The 22,935-nt window shown below is 37.1% G+C and overlaps 1 protein-coding gene across 9 annotated transcripts in view; it reads left to right on the forward strand.

Moving 5' to 3' along the window:
- Positions 1 to 22,935, forward strand: part of LOC136424382 (regulating synaptic membrane exocytosis protein 2-like) — a 170,350-nt gene that overhangs the window by 133,383 nt on the left and 14,032 nt on the right. For 6 of the 9 annotated variants that reach the window (XM_066412957.1, XM_066412951.1, XM_066412953.1 and 3 more), the window contains 3 exons: positions 19,016 to 19,257; positions 19,775 to 19,892; positions 21,672 to 21,883. In XM_066412957.1, coding sequence (XP_066269054.1) covers positions 19,016 to 19,257; positions 19,775 to 19,892; positions 21,672 to 21,883 — 572 coding nt within the window. Of the gene's footprint in view, positions 1 to 12,198; positions 12,224 to 14,211; positions 15,165 to 19,015; positions 19,258 to 19,774; positions 19,893 to 21,671; positions 21,884 to 22,935 lie in introns of those variants that run through there. The other 3 variants (XM_066412952.1, XM_066412961.1, XM_066412959.1) reach the window with 3 other exon arrangements.

Below are 22,935 nucleotides of genomic sequence, written 5' to 3' on the forward strand. Positions count from 1 at the left end.
TCATCCATTTATCTGTCATTCATTCATCCATTCATCATACATCTTTCATTCATTCATTCATGTCATATCTACAGAAGAGAGGAGCCTTATATGGAGCCAACAAGGTGACAGATCCTTCCAATCTAAAAAAAAACATTTTTCAGTGATGACTTTTTCATGAATAGTCATGATCAAAGTAATATACATTTCAATTGAAAAATATTTCTCTTTTAGATTTTGTCTATTTTTTATCCACATTTTTCTGTTCATTCATCAGAATATTTTGCTCTTGCAATTCCACTTAAGCAGACAGGGGGAGCCTGTAAGACAACAAATATCAACAAGGTGTCAAAATCATTTCACTGGTTTAGAAGTTGTTACAGTTAGTAATAATTGATTTTTCTGTAGTTTTCCTGTGAAAGGTTTCGTCTGCTTTCCACTTCATAAAGCCAGTGATTCATTCATTCATTCTTTCATTCATGATTATTGTTATTTTAGTGGAAGACAAGATTATACCAGGGAACCTCCTTCAACAAGGTGCCAGAGTCCAGACTTCTTTAGCTGCTTACTGCAACATTTCATTTATAGCTTTTGTACATTCTTTGTTCAGATTTTTCATTCACTCATTCATCTATTCATCATCCATCCATCCATCCATTCATTGATTGATTCATTCGTCTTTCACTCAATTATCCATCCATCCATCATTCACTCATTCATTCATCTCTCCATCTTTATGTCTACAGAAGGGATGATTTGGGCAGAGAACCAACATCAACCAGGTGTTATGATTAAAACTGATTTCTACTTTTCTTGCTCTTACTCCCATGTTTGAAACTATCAACCATCTCTTTCACTAAACAATTAACCAACCAATCAAGCAATCAATTAACTAACCCGGTAATCAGTCAATTAATTAACTAACCCATATATCAAGTAAATGATATTTTGAATATTCAGTCAATCAAGCAACCATCTCATGTAGATGTATGTAATTTTCCAGTTCTTACAGAGGAGAAGAGTCGGTCAGGGAGCAAAATTCACAACGAAGGTGTCAGATTCATTTCTTCTGAATTCCATATTTTCATATTTCGGGGCATTTTTTCATCAGCTTCTCATTCTGAGCAATCAACAATTTTCCATTTAATCTATTTGCAGAAGTCAGGATCCATATAGGGAGCAAAATTCACAAAGGTGTCAGAATGATTAAATTTCTTCTAAATTCCATGGCAGTTTTTACAACTGTTTCTTTGCATTTTTCTGGGTATTATCCGAAATTCATACTTTCAGTAATCAACAATAACAATTTTCCATTCATTATTTTCGCAGAAGACAGGAGCCTGTCAGGGAGCAAAATTCACAAAGGTGTCAGAATGATTTTATTTCTTCTCAATTCCATAGCAGTTTTACTGTTTCTTTGCACTTTTCTGGGCACAATGTCATTCTAAGTCTTTCAGTAATCAACAATTTTCCATTCATCATTTTTGCAGAAGACAGGAGCCAGTTAGGGAGCAAAATTCACAAAGGTGTAAATTTCTTTCAAATTCCATTGAATTTTTTACAATTGTTTCTTGCATAAGAACTTCTAAGAAAATCAGAATCGCATATTTTCAAAACCAACAATTTTTTTTCATTTTTCATTTTTGCAGAAGACAGGAGCCGAATAGGGAGCAAAATTCACAAAGGTGTCAAAATTATTTCTTCTGAATTCCGCAGCAATTTTTACAATTGTTTCTTTACATTTCTGCATCTAGGCTTTTCCGTAGTTGAAATTCCATACTTTCAGTCACTGTAATGAAAAATGTTTTCATCCATTATTTTTGCAGAAGACAAGAGCCAGATAGGGAGCAAAATTCACGAACTTCAAGGTGTTGATATGGTTTCCTCTGAATTCCTCTGAACAGTTTTTATGGTCATTCGCTTTCATGTTTTTGCGTCTAGGCTTTTTTTGTCAGAATTTCATGTCTTCAGCAATCAACAATTTTTTCCTTTCTTCATTTTTGTAGAAGACAGGAACCAGATAGGGAGCAAAAACAGCAAAGGTGTCAAAATTTCTTCCACTAGATATAGATTTTGTCAAGTTTCAACACATAGAGTCATATCTGTACAATGCGCTTTTTTAACCACCTTTTATAGTTACAATGACCCCTTAATAAAAATGATACTTTGAAGTCTTAAGAGTCAAATTATACAGATTTCTTAACAACAGCATGTTTACAACTTTAGAAAGGCATGAAACTTTTTCAGTTTACCCAAATGTTGCCTCAGGCCCCCATCTTTGCACCCTTCATGCAAATTTATTCTAATTAATTCACATTGTACCACACATTTATTCTGTTTTTCTTCATGTGTCCGTCCTTCCATTCTGTAGTCTAGAGGAAACCGATTCTACAAGGTAAAATGTTTTTAACTATCATCTCTTCCCTTCACTTTCACTCTCTATAATTTGCAAGTCATAGGTTCATAACAGAATAAAAAGCCACAGAAACGTCTCAAGATATAAAAGTTTAAACTGTACTCAAGGTTCACAGTAACTTACGAGCAAATCTATTAACTCAAAGAAACGCAAGGTTTAAGAAATAGGTATTTAATGAGTTTCAAGGGCCTGGTTTTTCAAAGAATGTCTCCATGGAGGCATTGCCAGTACAAAGTGACTGGATTCTGTTGGTCATAACATATATAAGACAAAGGTGTCAAATGTATGCAAAACAGAGCTGAATGCCAACCTTAAGTTAATACTAACAGTTCCTTCCTTTCTTCCTGTCAATAATATTTTCTTTCTCTGGAGAAGAATACAAGTTCATGGATTATCTATATCCTCTTTTAGCTTGCATCCTCAATGTCTTATATCTTTACATATACACTGTATTATATTATTAAATAAATAAGTAGTGTTGACTTATATATATATTATGCATTGTAGATGCATTAGTTCTCTCATATTTTATTCTACAGGTCAGAAAGGGAAAGATCACATCCTCCTAGGTACACACTCACAGTTTCACATCAAAGTCTTGCATTCTGTATAATATAATACCTACTATTTCTCTGTGCAATATTTCCAAAACTTTCTCTGCAACTGCTGTTAGAGTTTCTACAAATATCTCTTACTCTTTGTGACCATGTACACACTCGTGATTTCAAATTGAATTCTCTTACATTCTAAATATGTACTGTTTCTCTGTGTATTATTTTCAACATTTTCTCTGCATTATTGCTATATCAGAAAGTTTCTACAAATGTTTCCTGCTCTTTGTGACTTTGCAGGTTGAGAGACATTGAAGGCCAACACAGGTGCTTATAGTGGACTTGATTTTAAATTTCTTAGAAAGTTCACTAATTATCCCTCTTTCTCTCACATTTCTCTTTGAGTCATTTCCATCCTGGGTTCCATTGTCTTCACATGAATTGGATTTTTATGCCTGTTCCACATCTTTGACTTTTTTGCCCTTTTTTTCTAAATATTTGCAGTTACTGTAACATATTTCGATTTTGAGGAGTTGGAACATGCATATGAATCCACCACGGTGTGAGAAAATGGCCCAGGGTTTTCCTCACATTGCTCTCTTCTTCTGCGACTCTTGCTACATCTTATTCCTCTCTTCTCTCTTTCCCACTATCTCTCTATCACCCTGCCCACATCTTCATCCACCCCTCCCACCAACAGTGTGGATTTCTCCGACACAGTCAGGTACAAGTGTGTAACTCCATAGTTACTCATCAGTAGATAGTGTCTTAGGGTAGAACTTCGTAGCTCTATTCCTATTTTATAGCACATTTGCAGAACGAGTGAATGTTATACCTCTGCTGCCCCCTGTTGGTTTCTCTTTAAAATGCATGTTCCAGAATACTACACTGTATATACTGTATTAAGCAAGCTTCAAATGATTTGAAGATGTTGAGGTTATCTTATCTATACTAACCTTCACTTGGTTTGTACTGAAGATGAAATGTTCTTAGACCCATTTCTTCTAGACTTAGACTTAGTCTAGTGATACCTTTTTTTTGTCGAGAAACTGTTAGACTATAGGTCTAGAGCAAGTGTCAATCTAAGAATTTAGGTAGAAGATAACATTTTGTTGTTGTCGATAAAAAATGACGAACGGGTGAGTCTAGGAAGGAAGCTACAAACGTTTAAGATTGTAGACAAACTTTTACACAGTGTCACTCAGATCAGTCTATACCTATACCATGTATCCTAAACCAAAGCCTGGATGCGTTGATGAAGGTTAGACATCCAGGTAATAAGACACTCCAACTTTCAGACGTTTCAGACAGCATCCGCTGTCTTGCGTCAGTGACTCACTGACATCCCCTGTTTGAAACGACTGTTTCAAAAATTTTATCCTGTTGCTTGAGTAACTATTTTTGGCAAAGCCTGGACGGTAGCTTTGATGAATGTCTTTCCACAAAGTCGCTTAGTTTTTACATACAAATGAAGGGCAAGTTTCTGTCTCAGGCCAAAGGTTTACCTAATCCCTGCAGCTACTGCTCACCTTAAGTACATCAAGATGGATCAGGAGCCCCGACCTGCCTTTTAGCTGGATGTTACTGCCTTAAGCCTGATGTCCGTCTGCAAAGGTGTTACTGTTAGGCCTAGGAAAAAAATAGTTGTGTTTTCAGTTACAGTCCTATATATCCGGAAGGCCTTTTAGCTGGATGTTACTGCTTTATGCCTGGTGTCCGCCTGCAAAGGTGTTAGGCCTAAGAAAAAAAATGTTGTTTTTTCGATTACGGTTTTCACTAAATATATTTGGCTACAGCTTTTTAGCTGGATGCTACTGCTTTATGCCTGGTGTCTGCATGGGAAGATGTTAGGTCTAAGAAAAAATGTTGTGTTTCCAATTACTCAACCAAGCCAAGGAGGTTGACCAAGCCTAGCAAAATGCTGCCTGCCCTAGTCCTCATTTCTGTTGCAACAGGTCCCCTTTATGTTGACTACCTGCATGATAAATCTTTATAAGATATAATGTTGAAAAATCAGTGTCCTGATGCGTTTCAGTTTTGAATTTTGTAAAATGTATTTCACTTCGGCTGAAATCTTTAAAAAAAGAAGATTTAGAGGAAAAAAAGAACAAAGTCCCTATCTTTTTTTTTTTTAGGACTAAGATCGGAAACATAACATTTGTTTTCATGGGCCTTGGGATAATGGGTGGATGACATTATGATGGATGGGGAAGATTTGTGGGGAAGATAAGTCCTCTTGCTTTGGGGAGGGATTTGTATTCTCTGTTGCAACAGGTCATGGACCATAACTCTTTAGCATGTTTTAGAAATAAGTGTAGGCAGAATCATGCATCATACTTTGGTGAGAAAGTCTTTTAAATGACAAATGGCCAGGTGCTGTACCTAAATGTTAGTTTTTGACGTGAAATAAAAAGAGCTTGAATATAAAGTATGTATGAGATTGTAGGTGCTTCAGATGCACAGGAAACAATTTGTATGGAACATAACAATGACGAACAAAGAAAGAAATATTACAACAGGTTGAGGGGCATAACTTTTTTAGCATGTTTTAGAAATTAGTATTGACAGCTTCATGCATCACAGTTTGGTGCAGAAGTCTTTTACACAATATATGGCTTACTTTTGTACCAAATATTAGATGTCATAGATTTTTAAGCACAATGAAAATAATTTATGATATGGCAGACAAAAATTAATAGAGACCATAACAATGTCAAAAGAGGACGAAGAAAGATTGCAAGAGAGGGTATGAAAATGGCAAAGTGCATTGGAGGAAAAGCCTTTTCGACTTTTGAAAAATTTGACAAAGGAAAACAACAGATTGAAGATAAAAGTGTGCAGGACAAATCTAAATGCTCCACTCCTGCCAGAAGTACTACTATTTAGCAACCCCTTTCCACTAGACAGCAACCACTCAGGGACCAAAATTGAACTTGTTTTCCCCTTGATTTCATATTTGGAATATATCATGCTAGATGAAAAATAATTATTCATAAGACGTAATGCACAAAATGCACAAAACGTTAAAAAATTGTTGTCTATATGAAATTCGTTTGTCAGCAATCTGTTAAATTTTTGGTCACCGCACACTCGCAGCCTCTATTGGAAAGAGAGTGTTATTGATCTTAAAATGTTACCTTCTTGTGAATACTTCCCTAGTTAAACCAGCAGCTAGCATTAGTTGGCTTACAGTATTGCGTAATGTTCCCATCCGTCTCCGGCGCTATGGCGCTTTTTACGATGAAAAAGGACAAAGAGTAGAGTCTGAAAATGTACATTGGAGGAAAACCTTTTCCACATTAGTGTTATTTAAGAGAATGGAAAAGCAAAACAACAGATTGAAGAAAAAAGGGTGCAGAGAACATATTACATGTTAGTGCTTATCATAAATAGCATATTTCCGAATTTGAATGCTCTCCTTTTGCCAGAAGTATGTAGTATTTAGCAACCCCATAATGAGAACCTTCTTGATGGTGAATACTTCCCTCCTTTAACTAGTAGCTAGTGTTAGTTGGCTTACAGTATTGCGTAATGTTCCCATCCATCTGCGGTGCTATTGGCCCTTCCTGTCGGCAGTGATTGCACCCTGATGCAGTCTGCCTTTATCTGCGTTAGCTGGGGAGGCTCAGAGCCGCTTTGCCCCGCAGCTAGGCTCCGCTAATGGACAGGAAATACTGCTGGAATACCAATGATGTACCGGCACAGGCTACACTAGTTTATTGTCCTGGTTCTCAGAGTTTTTAGGGTGAAAATTTAGCAATAGGTTGAATAAAGATAGATGAAAACAGAGGCCTGGGATTAAAACTTGCAGCTAGGCTTCGCTAATGGACGGGAAATTCTGCAGGAAATACCAATAAATCCTGCAGAGGAGTCGTATTTGGGCTACACTAGTTTATTTTGTTGATTCTCAGATGTTTTAGCAATATTTGATTAAAACATTATTAAAACAGAGGGCTGGAAAGAAATCTTGCATCTCACTGCAGCTAGGCTCTGCTAATGATTGGGAAATTCTCCTGGAATACCAATGATGTTTTCTGGTACAGAGGGGTCATCTTTCACCCTGCACTAGTTTATTTTTCTGGTTCTCAGTCCTAATATTGTAACAGTAAAAAGTGAATATTTGGCAAATATGAAAACAGAGGACTGGGCGGAAAACTTGCTTGTTGCTGCACTCAAACAGACAGGAAATTCTGCTGGAAAATAAAATAGGCATTTAATTCTGGAACTCCAGCGATGCAAAGGCTTCAACAAGTGATATTTCGGCAACACTATTTATTCATTTTTGTTCCCATGCATTTTAAGGTAAAAGTTTAGCAAAAGGTGATGACGAAAAAGATGGCTGTGAGGAACACCTGTGTCTGTCTCTGCTCCCTGTAACTGATGTTGGAGTGCATTCTTTGTTGAATAGCCTGTGATAGAAATCTATATAAGGTACACATTTGATATGCTTTGAGTAATGTTGCGTCAGGGTACATGTTGTATCATCTTGCACCATACAAAGGAACAAAACGGTTGATCTTATCTTCAAAGAGAGCTCTATGTGTCCCAGAACTTGCAGGTTGAAATAGTTTCTACAAGATAAACAGTGCAGTGAGCTGTTCCAGCCCTAGGCAGTGCATGGTAATCAGATGCGAGGCCCGGCTGCTTGTCATAAAAGCTGTTGAAAGCATACCTCGGGACATCTTGTATTCTAGATTGTGCAGGAGGGAAGGAATTGACATGCAAGTCTTGTGCGATATGAATTGAATTTTCAGTGCTGACAGGTTGTATTTGCAATACAGTCTTGCCTGGAAACATACACGTCACTATTATTAGGGGCATGTTTATCAATGCATGCTTGTAGCTGAATTAAAAAACAACAACCCTACTTTATGAAAAGGGAGGGAAGGCATTGTCATGCAACTCCTGTACGATGTGCTGTTGAATTTTCAGCAATGACAGATTCTTTGGGCTATATATGGTCTTACCTAGTAGCACAGGTGCATGTATATCAATGCATACTTGTAGCTGAATTTTAAAAAAAAGGACCCTATTTTAGGTAGAGTAAGGGAAGGAATTGTCATGCAACTCTTGTACATGTGCTGTTGAATTTTCATCAACGACAAATTGCTTTGGCTATACCGTCTTACCTAGTAGCTCAGGTACATATGCATGTACATGCATATCAATGCATGCTTGCAGATGAATTTAGAGAAGAACCCTACTTTACATACATGTAGAGGGACTCAATAAAACCAACAAAGGCAATTTACATACTTAGAAAGTAAGTCCGAAAATCGGTTGAAAAAATTGAAATGACCAATCCACATGCCTCTGTTTAAAATGTCTAATAGATTAGCCACACAAGGAAAGCTACCTTAAATGTGTTAGAATTTAACAGTTTCAACTGGGGGTATTTTAGGAAATTGTTGATAAATACACAATAGTTGAAAAATTAAAAAACATCCAACCCAAAATTGTTGCAAAGGAGAAAATTTGCTTAAATGGTCAAACTTCAACAAAACACCTGTCAGAATAAAGACAAGAGTGTTCAAGGTAAACAAAAAATTCCTTTTAAAATCTCTTCAGCCATCGGCATATTGTATTAATTGCCCTATGCCATCCGTGGCATTATCAGGTTAATGCTGACATGTGCCTTCCTCACAATGTGCTGAGGCCTGGGAAAAAAATGTTGTGTCTCCGGTTACATGACAGACCCTAGCAAAAACCTGCCTACTCTAGCTGTTGTTTTTTGTGTGGACCACTGGCAAGGTACATTTATTAGGTTCTCTGACATCTGAGTAAAACATGTTAAGCCCAAAAGAGAACTCCTGTATTTCACTGAGTCTATTACCAGATTAGAGCTTTAAACATTTGATGTGTAATAGACATCACACAATGTGTATCTATATTATTTCAATATGATGTTGAAAATACTAGTGTCCTGATGCAAACTGTTTGTACTGTTTGCTGGATCACTTGGACGGAAATCAAAAAAAGAAAAGAAATGGAAAATTAAAAAAAAAAAGACAATCCTTACCTACACGCATATCCTAAGTTTTTCAGCACCGTAATCAGAAACATGAGATTTTTTTTCTTAGGCCTTATATAGATCATGCATAATTCAGGCACATCCCAACAAGTCAAGGCCCCAGGGTCATCATAAGGTGTCCACCTTGCAGAATCTTACTTTTATGGATGCCTGGCGGAAGAAAATCAAATGAGCAGTGCTTCTAGATGAAGACAGATTGTAATATGTATAAATGAGTCAATACCGACCAATTAAAACTGTTGTGGATTATTCGCTATGGAAGGTGCATCCCTCAGTTGACATAATGATAGCAAAGGGAGGGAGGATCATCATTTCACACATAAATTAGCATAAATGCAGATTTAAAGAAAAAGTGTATGAAACAAGTCATTTATTTGAGATTCATGTCTGATTATAACAAATTCATTTCCGCTAAATGTATCACGTTACATCCCTCAGTTGACATGATGACAGCAAAGGGAGGGTTATCTGCATAAATTTGCATAAAGAAAGATTTGAAGCCAAAGTGAAAAATGTTTGAAATTAGTGCTTTATTTGATATTCTTGTCTAATTATAACAAATCACGTTACATCCCTCAGTTGACATATAATAGCAAAGGCAGTGTCGTTTTAGTACAAAATTTGCATAAATACAGATGCAAAGCAAAAAAGGGAAAGTGTGTGAAATTGGAAATTTATTTGAGATTCGTGTCTAATTGTAACAAATTTGTTTGGATAAATCTTTCTTGTCGCGGATATGTTTTGAGTTCGTGGTACGATTTGCCTGTAATCTGGTGATTTATGACCATTGCTCTAAGTACAGAAAATAGGATTTCTCGGTGTGGCGGAAATATAAGACAGTGTCAAACTGGATTTGTAAACACATCCATATGTCCAGCATATAACCTCTCCTCATTCAGCATTTCGGAATGAAATTAATATTAAGTAGCTTTCCAAACTGTCATTGCATTTAGAAATCAAGCGATTCTTTATTAAGATTTGACGATTTTAGGAAAATTATAATGAGGGGAACAAGTTTGAAGACGAGAGGAGTAGATTTGGGTATTCTGGGGAGATAATAGCATTTCAGGGTAAAAATTGCATATTTCATGAGTCACAAGGAATCCAAGATGGAGACGGAGGTAAATACAGAAGACAAAGATGAGGAGGAAGACACGGTAACCAACCTCCACGCCCGGTTACGGGTTTCTCGCAGCCTTTCCTTAAGATTCTTAAGGAGGAAGGACAGGTAGAGTGATTACTGTAGTCCTTGGTTTTGGGTCAGTTTCCGTCGATTTTGCGATTTCTGTGCTTGCTAAATCTGTGCATGCAACAGGGTGATGCTTGATGGCGGGTACGGTAAACATGACGATTCTTGCTGTTTTGAAAGGTACATGAAAGTAGCGTGTTATCTTTGCACAAGGCATTCGCTGTTTTTGATGTAGAATTATAAGATGAAATTTGTCATGTAGATGCTATTTGGTACTATCAAATATTTGCACATACAACGGCTTACTGTAAGGTGTGATATTTAGGAATCCTTTTGGCAGACATAAATTGTACAGGTACACATGTAGCAGTTAGATTTCTTGGAGGAAATTATTTCTACAAAGCAGCCTTCCTGTCCATGAACATATGGATTCTTTTATCGAAGGTCCAAGCTTAGGGTCACCGATCTGTTAACATTTATGGAATATTCATGTTCAAGTTCATCTTAGCATCTTGCCACCGTCAGCAGTTAAAAGTCAATATTATTTTACTGCATGATATTCTGATAAATTCTAAGCTGACTTTATTATATGTATATTCTATCAATTATTTGAAAATATCAAACAGCATCATTTTAACTTAGTTGTTTGTTAATTTTTCGCAAATTAGGATTGTTGTAACCCTTTAACTGATTAGGTGTGTTTTAGCCCCAAAAGAAGTGTGTCTGATACAGGGAGTCTTTAATACAAGAAATCTGTCAGGGAATCTTAAATGATCTCTTAAATGATCTCAGAAAAGAAGAAACTAATTTATGTCTCAGTTTAAGTGTCTAGGTGTACTAGACAACTTCATACAGTGGGGTGTAGTGATGGATTGCCATGTTGTCTTTATTTGAATCTCAACCAGATGATTATCTTTTTTATTGCTTTGGCGTATGTCTTCCTTGTCTGATGTAGAAATAGCAGTTGGTTTGTTAGTTCAGTAGTGCCTAGTGCCACATAGGGCAGCAGGTTTCCTTGCTTTTTTGATAGCAGGGGAATTTCGCACAGGGATGGTTTGCTAGCCCTTCCCCTGGAAATAGCAGACATCTTGTTTATTGCAATGAGAGCAGATCTCTTCATTGTCTAATGTTGCTGCCAGCCTTTTTGACTTGTAGATACAGAAATAACATAAGGATGACGTCTTGTTTATTGATATGATAATGTCTGTGTTTGTTGTCTTATGCTGAGACCAGCCTTCCTTACTAATAATTATAGAAATAGCAGATGTCTAAGTGTTTTTCAGCGGCTGTCTTCGCTGTCTTATATTGAGACCAGCCTTTCTGACTCGTAAAATTTATGTAGAAACGTCGTCTCCTGGCTGATGTGCGCATTAGGTGCATAACGACAGGTAAAACCGGAGGAACGTCGACCCTCGAGGGAGTCCATTTAAGCACAAAGAGCCGTCAGGATTTCCCATATAGGGTACATTAAAGGGCTGAATATGGCACAGATTGATGGTGTACTGCTGAAGATGCATGGGTAATGCCTGCAGCCGTCTTTAGGGATGGTCACGGCCAAACCAGCTGAGTTCTATGGTTAACGTTGTCATATTTGGAACTCGAGTGGTAAAATTTGGTATTAAAATCGCCTTAAAAGATTCAACAGATCTTTAAATCTGAAATTTTGATGCTCTTATGTTTGGATATAGGAGTCATTTGAGTTGCAAAAATGACACATTTAGTCAAGTCCACTAAACTCTCTGTTAGTCATGCCATGTTTTCTAATCCTACAATGCTCTTAAGACCTTCAATATGCATCATGGCTTTCCAATTCCATAGAAAAAATGACTTCAATCTGTCTCTGTCTCGACTTACTACCTAAGATTAGCTAACTTTTCTCTTGTGTATTACTTAGCATAGAAAATTAGGTTTCATAGGATTTGCACAATGTATCTGTCAGGAGATCATATGATATTATATTATATTATGATACTTACGCCTTAGGCTCTTAAACCTATCATTATAGATGTTTTTTATGTTTTTGAAATTTCAGCATTCGGTTTCTGGATTATGTGCAGGTTTGATGTCTTAATTTTTAGGGTGGCTATTCCGACCTTTAACCTCCCCTGACCTTGTAGTCAAGGACAAGAACATAACTTCACCTTCAAACCCTTCCGAGTGGAAACGTTTGCTTGCATGTTAACACAGTCTGCATGGCTACCTGCAATTACTTCTTGGCCATTTGTCAGGACATGGAAAGGTTGTCAGTTGTTTGAACTTTGAGGAAGTAATACTTGCCTGAGCTTCTCTCAATTCAATTATTTCTGTGTGACTGTAAAGGGAGAAAAATCTTTGGTGGGTTTTTGCCTTTTAAGGCCTACCTGAAAGCTTATAATAAGTCTTCCATTGGACAGAAAAATCACCACAAATTAACCTTTAAATCTGGCGATTTACCTTTTTTTGGTCAAGACATGCATGTATTCTTCATTTACTACCATAAAGCTTATGTCTTGATTTTTTTATCACATTTTGATTAGAATAACCTCAAACATTTCCACAGCTGTAACCTCTAAATCTGGGGTTTAGCGTTTTTGGCCAAGACATGCATGTATGCTTCATTGATTACCAGAAAGCTTATGTCTTGATTTTTTTTAGCACATTTGGAGTAAAAATTGCCTCAAAAGATTCCACAGATCTTTAAATCTGAAGTTTTGATGCTCTTCTGTTTGATCAAAGTTTGATTAAGGAGGTTTAAACCGCATTGGTTTGGCTCTTTCAATGAAATTTGAATCTGAGTTCTTTCCAAAGGCTTCTACCGACAAAAAAAAATTGTTTCAGTTGAAAGTAGAAATGAATGGCCTAGAATTCTTATTCTTCTACCTTCACATCACCATCACATTCTGCATGTTGAAGCTGAAAATGTGTTTCCAAGCAACTTCAGTCATTTTCGCACCATCCAGCCTGGTGTCCAAACCTATTTTAGCTCCCGAGTCTGCATTAAGAGGACACAGAGACTGGTCAGCTATATGATAGATTTAGATTCCAGGCTAGCACCATCCTGCTTTCCCTGTTTGCCTACATAAAGTTTTAATTTGAAAATTTTCATTTCTTACTTAAAAGAGCATGATGTGTTGTATCCAATAATATTTCTTTCTGTACAGAATGTGGTATTTCACTTGTTTTGTTGATTTAACTTTGTGAAATGGGTAATATTTTATTTTTTTATCATTTCCCCACTTTTGCTTATTTTTGCAACTTGACCACCTCAATGTCACTGAATACTGATTGGATCAATCATCTATTTTCATGTCAAATCTTCGGCTTGAATAGAAATCAGTTTTGTATCATTTTGCTGTCCAAAACATTGGTATTATTATACATGTACATTCAGAATAGGAAAATCAATATGATTCACTTTTCCAATCACTTTTATTCCTTAAGATTACTTTTAGAACATTTTAACAATAAATTCCCCAATCCGGTCCCATTTGTAATCAAAAAGCTCTAAAGCAAGCCGTAAACGCGTTTCCTTTGAACTTGAGAATGGTCATCTTGTAAAACCGTTGCACGGATCAGATTTTACTGTATGGCACCTTTTATCATGCACTTCTCTTCTGTTTATGGTTTTCTGCACGATAAACTAGTAAAATAGAAGTAGATAGCAAAGGGTCAGCTAGGCTAGCCTGGTATCCGCACTATTCTAGCTCTGGTTTGCTCCTCTGATCGCTTCCCACTGAAAAGTCTGGCGCCCGTCCCTGTATTGAAACATTTGGCCTCTACATAGTATTATACACATGTACATTTGGGTATCAAATATTTCTAACAAGCATTGTAACATGGATGGAACATCTGAATGCCTGTTCGAACCCTGTTACAATCAGAGCTCTCAGTTATATTCTATGTTGATATTCGAGTGGGAATCGTTTTTCTATCAACGGGTGCCAGACTATTCAACAAGAAAGCGATCAGAGGAGGGGACTAGAGCAAGAATAGAATGGATACCAGGCTACATACAGCTAGGCCCGACGCACCCTTAATTTTGTGTTGTCTTTATGTTTTGTTGCAGTACCGGTGGTAGTAGTGCCCGTAGAAAAGACGCCCTGACTCATACCCCCACTGATCTTGAGATAAAGCACAAAATCAGAGGTCTCACGCCTCAGAACTCGGTCGCTAACCCAGACAAAGGGGGGAGGAGAGCCGATGCAATTCTTGAGGAGTTTGAAGCAGAGGAAACCGAATTGATCCCATCTTCCAAAGAAAAGAAAAGTCGGAAGAGATCCAACTTCTATGCTTGCTTTAAACCCAGTGAAGCTGATTAACAGCTGGTGTTAGGATAGCTGAAAACTGATAAAGTGAACTGTCAGAAAAACTAGCCTGTATTCATGATCACGAGAGACCTTAGCGATGATGTTCTATGCAGTTTGATTGTTATGTTGAGAAGTTTTGGACTTACCTATTTTAGAAAATATTGGTCAATTGTTCAAGGCCACACGGTTTTTAAGATTTTTATGTTGAAACTATTTGCAGATCTCTTTCTAAAAATATTTTACCGGCTAGGGAATTTCTTTTCCTACCATCTTCCATTGAGCCAAAAGAACACATCTCCAAAGACAAAAGATGAGATAGCCGACAATATACAGTGTACAGTTCACAATACCCAAAATCCTTTCCCAAAAAGGAATTGTCCGGTCATTATGAGGATATATGATTTAGTACTACGCAAATATTGCAAATTCACAGCTGAATTTCACAACACTTGAAAGAAAGTCATTCAACTCTCAGGATCATGAATTACAGCTTAAATTTGTAGAAAGAGAGTAGGTATTAAACTCAAGCGCAACTGGATAGATTTTGAAAATGGTCAGAATTTTCAGCTAGCATCCACTAGTCTTTGCTGAAAGGTAGTGGATGCTACCAGAAACATCTGACCATTTCCAAAATCTATCCAGTTGTTTGAGTAACTATTTTCTCACATATCTTATTATCTGGATGTCTAACCTTTATCGAACAATAGTTACTACCTTATGGGCAGCTGGTTAAAATATAAACATTTAGGGTTCTTGGTGAGTGACATGTTTTAGGTTCAAAGCATTTTCTTTGCTGTCTATCCCAAACAAAGGTTTGGGATAGACTTCTATCTTAGCTAGATTTTGAAATTTGCTGTTTTATTTCTTAGTTTTATTTTGTTGCAGTTCTAGTGTTGCAAACTTGTTCTACATATCACAACACATGTACAAAGTTCATTCCGTTTATTTGTTTTTATCTGAACATCGAAAAATCTCTTATTGAACTTTGAAGCCACAAATTAGTGTATTGTACATAATTAGTAAGAAATATTATAATTCATTAAGTTGATTAGATGTAGCCAGTATTGGTAAATGAATAATCTTCTTGCCATTTTTTAGTCAGTAGATTTAATTTGTCAGTATATTTGATCAGGTCTTTAATGAGATGACTTTGTCTTGTATTTATTTATTTGTGATTGTGCAATTTTACATCTTTTGAATACATAATGTAGCTCTAAACACATTACAACCCAAGACCATGACATTCTCACATTAAAGATGAAATTATGCAATTTAAAATGGAGGATGGATAACAAAGATATTTCTAAATCTTCTGCATATAAAGCAGTTGGGTCTGTGCAATGAAAGTTTATCTTCCTTATGTGAAAAAGGAAACCAAATAGAACAAAGTTGACGGTATCACTTCACATTTTAAATTGTAAATGCATTACTAGTGACTTTAATCAAATTTGGACATTCAAATGACTAGTCAAATGCCAGCACCAAATATTCTTTGACTGTGGAAATAGCAGGAATTCCTGTGGAAAAATGTGAAGATGTAGCTACTACTTTCTTTTGGCCCAGCAAAGCTTCTGACAACCAAGCATCAGTCAGAGTCTGTGAATTTGTAAATCAAAACAAATATGTTTTGATACCATCATTTTGTGCAGGAAAAATGGCTGGAAATTACACCTAACATGTCAAGTATAAAGCGGAAGCAATATTTCAGATCATGAAAACTGCATTACTCCTACAGATAGGTATGATTATTTCTCTCAATTATTTTATGTTAGTGAAAACATCAATCACAATTACTGTTATTGAAAATTAAGTCATATCGAGAGAAGTATATTATACAAGATTTTGGACTTTTAGACTGGCCAGTGACATTTGAGCTGAAAGTTTAACCTTCTAAAAGGTACAAAGCACAATCATGGTATTTTGGGATTAGATTGTTGTAGGTAGGACAATCTATTGTGTAAATATTTGATAAACATGTATATGAAGGACAGAGAAATATTACATTAATATATTTGCATGCATATTCTGTGTTGTGTCTTGTGTATGATTATGTCTTGCACGTTGAAAATTATTTTTTGTGTTGTAACAAAAAATAAAACTATCAGCATGTCTTTTGTGTTTCCTTTGTGATTTTTGTTGCTGTCTTTTTCCTTTTAGTTTCAAGATTGTATTAGAATAGCAAAAGCACACATATCGAATTATGACGCATTTATCATCCATGGCATGTTGTACTGTGAAAAAGTTTTAGTAATGAATGTGTTTTTGATACTTGAGACAAATGGTACTGTAATAGTTACAGTAACTGATACAGAATGTTTTATGGTCCCTTTAGCAGTGTTTATGTGAACATGAAATCAAAACATCATTCCAACATTTTATCATTCTCAGACAATCGTAGAACTGTTTTTACAATCTGTAACGAATGCTAATGATACCTAGATTCGTAGTTGAGAGGCGCTGTACTAATATTTAATCAAACGAGGCGGGAGCCTTGCAGTCATTAATTTTGATTATTGGATAGTTTATGTTAGCGTTACAACCAGCAGTGTTTCATTTCAAATTTTTTGTCACTCTCCATACTTTTTGACAGGCTCTTTCGGTAAATGATGTATCAAATCAGTCAGTGGTAGTAAATCTATAGGGTTGATTTCACATGAATGTACTCATGATTTCTATAAAACTAATACATTAGGCATTGATATATGGTAGCCAGGTAGCTGCTGCAGTGATATTCAAAATTGAATTATTGCAGACCATTGGATAATTTTGCATTATGGAGCCTGGGTTTGAAGCAGCTTTAAATTTGTATTCCACCCCCCACCCCCCTCATTGTTTAAGAGCCCATGTTGTTGATGTCCGTTGTTAAATCTGTCATTTTAAGCTGACGAAAATATATTATCATCAGTTTCATGTCATGAAGTTAATATTTTTGGGATGGACAGGGTAACATATTTATCAGTCCCAAAAAGAAAATTTCTGTCCAGGGATGACTGACTTGAAACCAACCTAGTATGAGGTTTAAGTAGCTAGCGCCCCTCCAAGCGAAAAAAATGAAATGTTAATCTCTTTTTGTGCATTTGTAGTTTATCTTTGACTTTCACATGCTCAGTACATGGATAAACTGAATAAGTCAGGGGATTTAACTTCTCCTTAGATGATGACCTGTCCTTGGTGCTGAACCTTGGGTAGTTGTTGTCATATTATTCAATTCGATTTTTATTTCTTTCTGATACACTTTGGAGGTTCAAGAATTCGCATATGATCAAATTTTGTGTTTAAGTCCTCAACAGTATCTATAAAGACAATGGATGGCCACAAATGGTGTATAGATGCTTTTTTCTTATATAGATTATGGAACTATGGAAGATTATGGACTGATTTGAGAAATGGAAAGACAAGGTATCTAATGGAATTACCCTTAAGTTTTATTCCACACACAATCTTCAGATAGAGCCAGAAACATTGCTAAAATCAAATCACAATCCCTAAAATGTGAACTACCATTAGAAATACAAAATCCTCAAGAAACAAATACCTGGTCAGCATTGGAAGAATGATGACTAAGATATATACAATTTTGACAACATTTAAAAGAACTAAAATGACACCTTAAGGTATAAGACATTTACAATTGTTTTCTTATCTGCTTGGCCCGAGCCTCTGTATGTCATAGACCAATAACATGTTCATCACTCGAGTCTGTCACACTAAATGTCTCTGTTCGTAGAAGCAATCAGGTAAGGTCACACCGACCAGATTACATGTATATGGATAGCAGCCATGTACACAGGTACATTAATTTTGTCCAGTTTCCCTCCAAAGAGTAATCTGGTTCATACTGATAGATGGTTAGTGATACTTGGCAATGATTGCTCCCTTCATTTCTAGTGCATGTTGATCCTTCACTCTTTTTTAAAGGTGCTGCAAAATTCAAAAGTATGTGGGCAAAGTGTAGATTTTAAAATGGCATACAAAGATCCTATCACAAAATGAGGTAGATTTTCCTCAAATTCGAGATTCGGGTGTTCCAGATTGTGTAGACTAAAAAAAGAAACAGATTAACTAATCTTCTTAAGTAATAATGGACCACAGAGTTTCTACAAAACAGGATAATTGTATGATTGTTTTAAAACTCCATATGTGTAAGTTGTTTAGAAGTTTGTTGCTTGGTTTCCATAGTAACTCATGATATACAGGACTTGTGTTAAGATTCTAACACTGTTGGAACTGACGGTTTTTGACAGGTACCCGATATCAATGGACCACAAACGTTTCACAACAAAGTTGTGTACAATTTGTTTAGAAGTTAGTCCCTTGGCTTCCATAGTAAACCTGGCCCCAGGCAAAAAAATTAAAAGAATGGATCAAAATAATGCTTATTTATGATAAGATGATGTATCTGACTTGTGTTTAGACTCTAACACTGTTGGAACTGTCTGGAGTTAGATAGGCACCCAAGAACCCGACCATATAGTTGCTACAACCTCGAGGAGTTGAAAAACTCCACAAACCTTATGATTACATGTACAATTTGTTTAGAAGTTTGTCGCTTGGTTTCCGTAGTAACGTGGCCCAAGGCATGCGGCACCCCCCTCCCCCGGGCGGCTCGCGGTTTCCCACCCGCTCTTCCAGCAGTGCGGAGATGTACATGTACGACCGGAACGACGGCAGCGTCTCCGACACAGCCGTCTCCTCCATGGACAACCGGCGCAGGATGCGCAAGACGTCGACCAGCAATAAGATGATGGCCTTCATGGGGCTGTCTAGAAAGAAGAGCTCCAGCACTTCCCAGCTGTCTGCCACAGGTGAGGAATATAAAAACAGCCTTATGAATGCTTTCTTCTGATAGAGGTTGGGAAGAAATGGAGAGGCACAGTTATAGAAATGAGTTGTCAATGAACAAGAGCTCCAGCACCTCATCTGTCTGTTACAGGTCAGGAAAATGAATAGTTTTATAAGTACAGTCAAACCTGGAAGGGCAACCACCTGGTGCAGCTATCCACCTGCAGTCACAAGCCACATTGAAACAGTCGAGTCCATTTTACATAGTTAAAGCCCTCTGCTGAGCAATCAACTGTCTTACATCTTACCCAACCAGCAGCCACCTTTTTTGGGTCCCCAGAGGGGCATTCTCACCCCACTCCAACTGAAATTGACTGAACACCAAGCCCAGCAGCAGTCATTTTAAACTGAAATCTTGTGCATATGATGCCATCTAACAACATCTTCAATGACACAAAACTTTACTGCATCTATATCTATATGTGGTGTAAAGCCAATTTGCAATAATGTCATTTCTGATCAATCCGTTTTGTCTCCCAGATGCTGGGAAGTCTCCCCGCAGCGGCTTGTTCAGTCCTGCGTCGATGCAGAACATCGGGCGCCAGGCGAGCACGGAGTCCACCGGCAGCCTCAGCTCCGACTCTTCCAGCATGACAGCGTAAGTTTTGTTTTACAAAGAAGAGTGGATTTATTCCTCAAGCTAACCCACATCTTTCACACCGCAGTCGTCCCTCAGTAAGACATCTTGAGCCGCATAGTTCCTGTTTAGAACTTTTATTCAGCCTAGTACCATTCGAGCCTTAAACCATTGAAAATGCCACACACAAGGCGAAACTAGTCTGGATGTGGGCTTGAATAAAGTTCTGAACAGAAACTATGCGGCTACAGCGTCTTTTCTGAACATACGGCGTGAGTCTGCATGGTTGGCTTGAGGTTGCCCACTACAATTTGCCCAGCACAAGTTTTGTTTGTTTGTTTGTTTCGTATAACCGGTAAAACCTTATTTAGGCATAACACACCAGTTTTGTGCAGTAAGTACAAGCTGCTCAAGACTGGACTGTAAGGTTGGAGTTTGAGAATGTAAATGATGACTTTTTTCACTTAATAGGTATCTGCTATGTACTTTTTTTTTATATAATCTGACAGAATATCGGAAGTTTTTCCCTGTCCTTGGTGCTGAATAGTATATTTTTGTTGGGTAGCCTTGTCCTTGGTACTGAATCACAGTTACTGTAGTAAATCATCTTCAATGCTTAATTTGCCCTTGCCACTTCTTAATTTGACCATCGTATCGTCTGATTTATTTAAGATAGTGTTGTTACTAGTTTCATCCATGTTGATATTGTTCTAAGTTGTTCATGATGTCCATGTACATGTACAATGTCATGTATCCACACCCAGTAGCATTTCCCCCTGTATGGTCCATTGTCCTCTGTACCTCATACTCCATTGTTTCCCCCCACCATAATAGCTTTTTCCATGTCTAATTTTTTTTCTGCCTTAGTTTTCTTGGGCTACAACAAGACTCATCATGTTAATATTGATTCGAATGTGGATGCCAACATTGTGAGGGTGTTGTAATGGATTTTTCTAACTGAAAAAATTATGCACTAAGCAAAAGATATTTGCTCATTCGGTTGTCAAATTTGAGTCCTGAAAATCTTTCTTTTTGTGAGTCTCCAAACACATTCTGTTATTGGCAAATAAAGAACAAATGTTGTCAGAACTAACACAGTTATTGCAAATGTTAAGATATATGAAATAGACTTAGAAAACTTGAGTATTAAGATGAAAACGTAGGAAACTAGCCCATTCAGCTCTGAAAACTTGCTTCTGAACTCATGTCAATCATTTAGCAAGTAATTCTGTATCAAAGTTTTATATTTCAAAAAGGCTCAAAACAAATTTGTCTTGGATTTTCAATCAATTTCCTCTCCCTTTTCCAAAGACTAATAAAACATGCAGATGATCTAACAAGCAAACTACAGACCCTGCCTGAAGAACTGTCTTGTTCTCTGTGTATGTTTAGATTCAAACCTAAGAAACTTGGTTTCGAAATCATGTTGATCATTTTGGGAATAATTATCAATGTTCATCTTTTTGATAAAGTTTTCCCACCAATTTACTAGAAAGAGTCTGCTTTCTACCAAGCAAATTCCAAACCCGTCCTGCCTAACTGCCTTGTTCTGTGTTCTGTGTTTAGATTCAAACCTAAGAAACTTGGTTTCGAAATCATGTTGATCATTTCGGGTATGATTATCAATGTTCATCTTTTTGATAAAGTTTTCCCACCAATTTACTAGAAAGAGTCTGCTCTCTACCAAGCAAATTCCACACCCGTCCTGCCTAACTGCCTTGTTCTGTGTTTAACACCGTCTGACTCCCGCCCTTCTCTAACCGCCCTGTCCTCGTCTCTCCTCTCTCCGCAAACTTACAGCGTGTGGTTCCCATCTAGCGTGAGGCTGGACGGTCCAATCAACGACTTCCTGGATGGACTGGGGCCGGCCCAGCTGGTGGGGAGACAGGTTCTGGGCGCCCCGTGTCTCGGGGACATCCAGGTGGGGCTGATGGACCGCAGGGGACAGCTCGAGGTGGAGATCATCCGGGCACGGGGTTTGATTCCCAAACCCGAGGCCAACGTACTGCCTGGTAGGAACGATGTCTTCTACTTTTGACATTATGCGACAGTATCATTGTTAAGCTATGTCTTATATCAGCTTGGTTTCTTTTGTAAGAGCAGTAAGGAATATGATTTTAAGTCAATCATGAATAGAAATGTGATTTATTTGTCATGCATTTAGACTTGCATGTACTGTAGTTCCATCCGAATGAATTTTGAATGTTCTTTTTTTTTAAGTGACTCATTATCATTTTAGTGACCAACAAACTAGAATTGTTAGCATACAGAAGTTACGAGCATGATGTCACATGTTTATTTTCTCATTGGCTTATGTCATATTTTGTCATCTGCCAAACATTTATTTGTGTTTACAGTTTGTATGATTTCTTTGTAGTATATTTTTCAGTGGCACCACTTGTAAAAAAATCATGCAGATTGAAATTTGATGCTATGAAAAGTTGGAAGTATGCTTTACATTGAGTTTGACAATAGCTCAAAGATGTTACTAATTGTTGCAACAGTTACAGATGATAGCAACACAGCTATTAGGTTCAAAACAGTTGAAAAACAGGCTTCATTAACACAAATTTCTTCATCAATGTAACCCAGGCCATAGTAGTGCCCACAGCCTACATTTCTCCCCTAGTCCTCCCAAATTTAAACATAATGGACTCTTCCGCTCTTCTATCACAACGCAACTCAGCGGCAGCTGAAGTACCAGGTGGGTGAAGTGCATCCTGGGTATAGAGTGCACCCTGCATGCCTGACCTTCAATGCCTGCCAATCAAAAATCAACTACTAATACTTTAAATAATCCTTTTTCACGTGAAATCTAGACTCCCCTCCAATCTCACACAATGTTATAATCAACACGTTTTCCTCTATTTCTTTATTCTATAATCAAACTCGTCTACAATGAGAAGCATTTTTCAGGTATAAATTAAAACTAGTAAAGCATGAACTAATACATAACAAAAAATACTTTAAAATGAATTCCAGAATCTTCATAACCCCCTGTAGTATCCTGTTCTTTAATTCAACTCTGCACCATGTATGGTCACTTGAAAGTCTCCTTGCTAAT

The sequence above is a fragment of the Branchiostoma lanceolatum genome, chromosome 18 (genome assembly GCF_035083965.1).
Source record: "Branchiostoma lanceolatum isolate klBraLanc5 chromosome 18, klBraLanc5.hap2, whole genome shotgun sequence".
Classification (NCBI taxonomy): Eukaryota; Metazoa; Chordata; class Leptocardii; order Amphioxiformes; family Branchiostomatidae; genus Branchiostoma; species Branchiostoma lanceolatum.